This window comes from Austrofundulus limnaeus, unplaced genomic scaffold (assembly GCF_001266775.1).
Source record: "Austrofundulus limnaeus strain Quisiro unplaced genomic scaffold, Austrofundulus_limnaeus-1.0 Scaffold142, whole genome shotgun sequence".
NCBI classification, from domain to species: domain Eukaryota; kingdom Metazoa; phylum Chordata; class Actinopteri; order Cyprinodontiformes; family Rivulidae; genus Austrofundulus; species Austrofundulus limnaeus.
This window is the reverse complement of record NW_013952544.1, coordinates 1,228,628-1,234,564: the sequence shown is the minus strand read 5'-3', so window position 1 is coordinate 1,234,564 and position 5,937 is coordinate 1,228,628. Positions and strand designations below refer to the sequence as shown.

Here is a 5,937-nt window from a genome sequence, read left to right as displayed (position 1 = left end):
ATTACATGCTGACGTACTTTCCTCTGTGCTCTTAGTACAATGTAGGATCACTATTCGGCCAAAATATTTGTGACCTGGCATCACGTAGCAGCTATCCTACGTTTTTACCACGGCTCTAAGTAAAGGCGCCATGTCGGAAATGTCAAAATCATGTCGAAATTATGTCAGAACCATATTTGGACCATGTTGGGACTATTTTTGGATCATGTAGGGACCATTTAAGAACTGTGTCAAAACCGTATCGGGATTATGTCGAAACCATGTCCGGATTATTTTGGAATCGTGATCAGGTACTGACCATGTTATGTCAGAACCATGCTCGGATTATGTCGTAACCTTGTCGGGATTATGTTGGAATTATGCTGGGACCATGTCAGTACCTGATCGAAATTATGTCAGAACCATGCTTTTGGATCATGTTCTGACCCTTTTAAGAACTGTGTCAAAACCTTGTCGGGATTATGTCTAAACATTGTCAGGATTATTTTGGAATCATGTTGGGGCCATATCAGTACCTGATAGAAATTATGTCAGAATCATGCTTGGATTATGTCGGAACCTTGTTGGGATTATGTCAGAACCTTGTTGGGATTATGTCAGAACCTTGTCGGGATTATGTTACGAGCCTTGTCGGGATTATGTTACGAGCCTTGTCGGGATTATGTTACGAGCCTTGTCGGGATTATTTTAGAGCCTTGTCCGGATTATGTTAGAGCCTTGTCCGGATTATGTCAGAATTATGTTCGGATTATTTTGGAATCATGTCAGAACCGTGTCAGTACCTGATCGAGATTATGTCAGAGCCATGCTTGGATTATGCCAGAACCTTGTCAGGATTATGCCAGAATTATGTCGGAACCTTGTCGGGATTATGTCAGAATCTTGTCAGGATTATGCCAGGATTATGTCGGAACCTTGTGATTATGTTGGAACCTTGTCGAGATTATGTTGGAGCCATATCCGGATTATTTTGGAATCATGTTGGGACCATGTCAGTACGTGATCGAGATTATGTCAGGACCATGCTTGGATTATGTCGGAACCTTGTCTGGGTTACGTCAGAACCATGTCTGGACCATTTGGGGACAGCTTTAACTCTAAAATTTGCCGAATACCATCGCTTGATTAACATCCTAACTTATAAAGCCAAAGTATTTCTGCACAACAGAAGCTCCGCCCCTTTTAAGGCACAAGTTCTTTTTGGGCATCGCCCTCAACGGTTRTGTCTGCCACACCTTTTCTTTCCATACTTCCTGTCCATCTCCACCATGCTCAACGACGAGGCTAGTGCACCCGGTGCTGCTCCATTTCCTGCATCCAAAGTGTGAATCCTGAATTTTGCTCAGGCTCTTTAAACAGAATATGTTAAACAAAAATAAGSGTTTTTTGATATGAACTAGTTTAAAGCCCAGTTCTAACTTTTAATATTAGAAAATGAAAACTAACAAAAGAGTATTTTTTTTAATGTTTGTTCATTGATGTTTGGTAAAAACCTCTGAAGGCTTTTGGTTTACATCTGGATTAATCCAGATTAAATTGTTCTCTGCTCTTGTTCATGCTTCAAACATCTTGATGTGATGATTTTAGCCGACTGTTTCCTCAAGTTCTTGAAACAAACGATTAAATGGTCCTGACTTTTATTTTTATTTTTTCCTTTACAGTTTTACCTGCACAACCACCTGTCCTTCATCCTGTACTTCCACAGAGAGAAGGTGGAGGAGGAGGAGGTTCACAACTACAGAGTCGTGCGTTTCGAGGTCATTCCTCAAAGCGTCAAAGTGGAAGGTTGGTGTTAACGCCATTTCAGACCCGTGGTTCCTGTAAACAGTTTCCCACCAACTCGTTGACGGAAACATTGTTTATTTTTGAATGTTCAGACCTTAAGGCATCAGAAACCGACAAAACGTGCACCTTGCCCGATGTCAGCGGCTCTGCGCCTCTGGAAATCGACCCGAAGAGAGAGAACGAGGTTCTGTTCACCTACTCCGTCCACTGGGTGGTCAGTATCTGCTGCTGCCGTCGTCTGAACTGAAAACTGTTATTTTACTGAATAAAAGAAAATTTAGAAACCTGCAAACTGTGCCTGAGAAGACCTGGTTTAAAAAAACCTGAAGAACTTCAAATGATTGTTCTTCAGTGAACAAATCAAGCAGCTAAAGAAGTTATTTAAGGTGTTTTAATCTGGTAAACAGACCTGGAGGGACGATGGTAAACCAATTTGGGCTTCTGTCTTCAGTCTGTTTGATGAAATTTGCTGAACCTGAGTTATTAAAGCTAAAAAAGATGAACACAAGCTCAAAGCTTCAATAAAAGACTAGCTAAATGTTTTAAACATGTTAGCAAAAAGCCAAAATCAGCAAAACTGTAGGTAAAATCGAGCAACCAGAATAGTGCCTGGAAGCTGAAATTAGTAAAATGTTAAAGTAGCAAGTTTTTTTTAAAATAGCAAAAAATTTACTGAATTTAGCAAAAATTAACTTAAAACCAAAAGTAGCAAAAATGCTAGCTCAAAGCCACAAGTAGCAAATGTTTAGCTAAGAGGTAAAATAAAAAAGGCTAGCCTAATGTGGCAAAGCACTAGTTACAAGCTAAAAGTAGTAAAGTGCTAAATGTTAAAGTAGCAAGTTTTTTTTAAATAGCAAAAAAATTTGCTGAATTTAGCAAAAACTAACTTCAAACCAAAAGCAGCAAAAATTTAACTAAGATGTAAAAGTATAAAAAGAGAAGTCGTAAAATGCTAGATAAATGTAGCATCAAGTTTCTGAAGGTACAGAAGAGATCTTAGTGTTTTTATGGGGAAAACATTTGTAAATAATGTAAATATTTCAAAAAGTATCAAAGTTATAGATACAGTTATAAAACCGTGTGAATGCTGACTCAGCATTAACAAACTATAAAATAGAATAAAATTTCATAGAAAACAGTTGYGATTTAATTTATGCTGGAAGTGACTGCGGCCCAGTTTGTTTTTCAGCAAACATCAGGTGTAATCAGAGCTAAKGGTGGTTGAACCAAAATAAATGATTTCTCTGGCCTGACTGTGACTTGGTTTGATGATAGTTGAGTCGTGATGTCTGCTGTGTGCAGGAGAGCGAGGTGAAGTGGGCGTCTCGATGGGACACCTACCTGACGATGAGCGACGTCCAGATTCACTGGTTCTCCATCGTCAACTCGGTGGTGGTCGTCTTCTTCCTGTCTGGTACGTCTACCATCTTTTTACACCAAGAACAGCTTTATGAGCCAAAGGTTTTCATAAAGGACTTCCAAGACTTTGTTGTTATGGCTAATTAATAAGACGTCTTCACCACTGTTCCTTGTGGACCAGTGTCATACGTGGTTAAAAAGTAGAGCAGGGRGTCATCTGCATAACGTTGAAGATGGATACCAAATCAGTGGAAAATATAACTTAATGGAAGAAAAAAAAGGGACCCGAGGACGGAGCCTTGGGGCACTCCATTAGAGACTGGGAACTGAAAGATTGAAGATTAGTGCTCTATCAAGTCTTATAAGGCAACAAAACTTTAAAACCAATCAGTGAGACGAGTTCAAGCTGTGGAAAGGTGAACTTTCAGGAACGTATTTTTGTGCAAAATTAGCTTGAGCTGTCAAAAGATTTTATTTTTCACAAAAATAAGTACGATTTATTGTGTTAATCTGACACCAGTTTTTTTTTTTACATTTACATTTCTTTATTCTCTTCTCTCTCAGGTATTCTTAGTATGATCATCATCAGAACTTTGCGGAAGGACATTGCAAACTACAACAGAGAGGACGACATTGTAAGAAAATACAACCTGAACTAATTTTTCAGAGTAAAAGCAGATCATTTTAGTTTTAAAACCCCAGACACTGTCTCATGGTGATGTTCAGATCAGAACAATTTCACTAAAACGTTTTTTTTATTTGCGTCTAACCAGGAGGACACCATGGAGGAGTCTGGTTGGAAGAACGTCCATGGAGACGTCTTCAGACCGCCTCAGTATCCCATGATCCTCAGCTCCCTGCTGGGCTCCGGGATCCAGCTCTTCTGCATGGTTTTAATCGTCATCTGTGAGTTTTTCTGTTTGAAGTACTTACTAACGGGAAATTMCAAGTTTCTACAAAATGCTTCACAACACGGAAACAAAAAATTCTCTTCAGCTCTTTTCCTGTTTGTCTGGTAGTCGTCGCCATGTTGGGGATGTTGTCTCCGTCCAGCAGAGGAGCCCTGATGACCACTTCCTGTTTCCTCTTCATGTTCATGGGGTAAGAGACTTCCTGTAACAGCGGGCTGATTTTAAATTCGGTTTCTTCAGGTTTAAAAGTCGTTTTGGGTGTTTGTCCTTCAGAGTGTTTGGGGGTTACTTTGCTGGCAGACTGTACCGCACACTGAAGGGCCACCGGTGGAGGAAAGGAGCCTTTTGTGTGAGTTTTATTTTTTTTTAAATAAAATCATCTGATTTAGGAGTTTATTCTAATGTTTAGCGTCGTTAATGTTGAGTTTTGGTTTTTTCTAACATTTAACGTTGTTAATCTTGAGTTTTGGTTTTTTTCTAATGTTTAACATCATTAATCTTGAGTTTTGGTTTATTCTAACTTTTAATGCCGTTAATCTTGAGTTTTGGTTTATTCTAACATTCAACGTTGTTAATCTTGAGTTTTGTTTATTCTAATGTTTAATGCCGTTAATCTTGAGTTTTGGTTTATTCTAACATTTAACGTTGTTAATCTTGAGTTTTGGTTTATTCTAACATTTAACATTGTTAAAGTTGAGTTTTGGTTTATTCTAACATTTAACATCGTTAATTTTGAGTTTTGGTTTATTCTAACATTTAACGTAGTTAATTTTGAGTTTTGGTTTATTCTAACATTTAACGTAGTTAATTTTGAGTTTTGGTTTATTCTAATATTTAACGTAGTTAATCTTGAGTTTTGGTTTATTGTAACGTTTAACGTCATTAATCTTGAGTTTTGGTTTATTCTAACGTTTAACGTCATTAATCTTGAGTTTTGGTTTATTCTAACATTTAACATTGTTAGAGTTGAGTTTTGGTTTATTCTAACATTTAATGCCGTTAATCTTGAGTTTTGGTTTATTCTAACATTTAACATCATTAATCTTGAGTTTTGGTTTATTCTAACCGTTAATCTTGAGTTTTGGTTTATTCTAACATTTAACATCATTAATCTTGAGTTTTGGTTTATTCTCCTCTGCAGACGGCGACTTTATATCCAGGAGTCGTTTTCGCGATCTGCTTCGTCTTGAACTGTTTCATCTGGGGCGAACACTCCTCCGGAGCGGTGAGTTTCAACGTGTAGGACTCMGCTGCAGAACGCAGAAAGGGGCGGGGTCAGTTCAGTGTCAGACCCATACCATATTTGGCACCATTGTACTCTGGAACTAAAGGGGAGAATGACTTGAAGTGTAGCTCCAGAAAACAGTTTAATTAGTGATGTTCAAACTATCAGRTGACAGCTGGTAAAGAAYTACAGAAGTATTTAGCTAATGTTTATTTACTTACTTTATTTATAGGCAGCTGCTTGTTGTTAAAGTTTTTTGTTCCACATTAAATGAAAAGATCTACATTTTAAACCTTTGGTTTAAGAAAACTAAAACACACTGTTTTCCTGTTTTTGGAGAAAGAAATGAAAACCATCGGTTTATACTGACGTCAAATTTACTTTCCAGATTTTCTTTYTTCACTGTTTATAGTTTTGCTAATAAAGATTTCATAAAAAAGTAAAAATAAAAATAGACTTATCTGTTTTTGTTTTTCATTGTTTTTTTTTTAACAATGTTCAGATAATTTGTTAAACTGAGGAATAATCTGATAGTTTAGTCCAGGACTCTTCAACTAAACTGCTCCAGGGACCAACAGCTCAGGGACCAAACATCCAGCAATTAAAGTCATTATGTAAATAAACCAAGTATTACAAAGATCTGTTACCTTTGAAATA

The 5,937-nt window shown here is 37.4% G+C and overlaps 1 protein-coding gene across 2 annotated transcripts in view; it reads left to right on the top strand.

Annotated features, from left to right (window-relative positions):
- tm9sf4 (transmembrane 9 superfamily protein member 4) overlaps positions 1-5,937 on the top strand; it is a 21,000-nt gene that overhangs the window by 10,056 nt on the left and 5,007 nt on the right. For both annotated transcript variants that reach the window (XM_014016325.1, XM_014016324.1), the window contains exons 6-13: positions 1,662-1,785; positions 1,878-1,999; positions 3,088-3,199; positions 3,709-3,779; positions 3,918-4,050; positions 4,164-4,245; positions 4,329-4,404; positions 5,197-5,280. In XM_014016325.1, the coding sequence (XP_013871779.1) occupies positions 1,662-1,785; positions 1,878-1,999; positions 3,088-3,199; positions 3,709-3,779; positions 3,918-4,050; positions 4,164-4,245; positions 4,329-4,404; positions 5,197-5,280 (804 nt within the window). The remainder of the gene's footprint in view (positions 1-1,661; positions 1,786-1,877; positions 2,000-3,087; positions 3,200-3,708; positions 3,780-3,917; positions 4,051-4,163; positions 4,246-4,328; positions 4,405-5,196; positions 5,281-5,937) is intronic.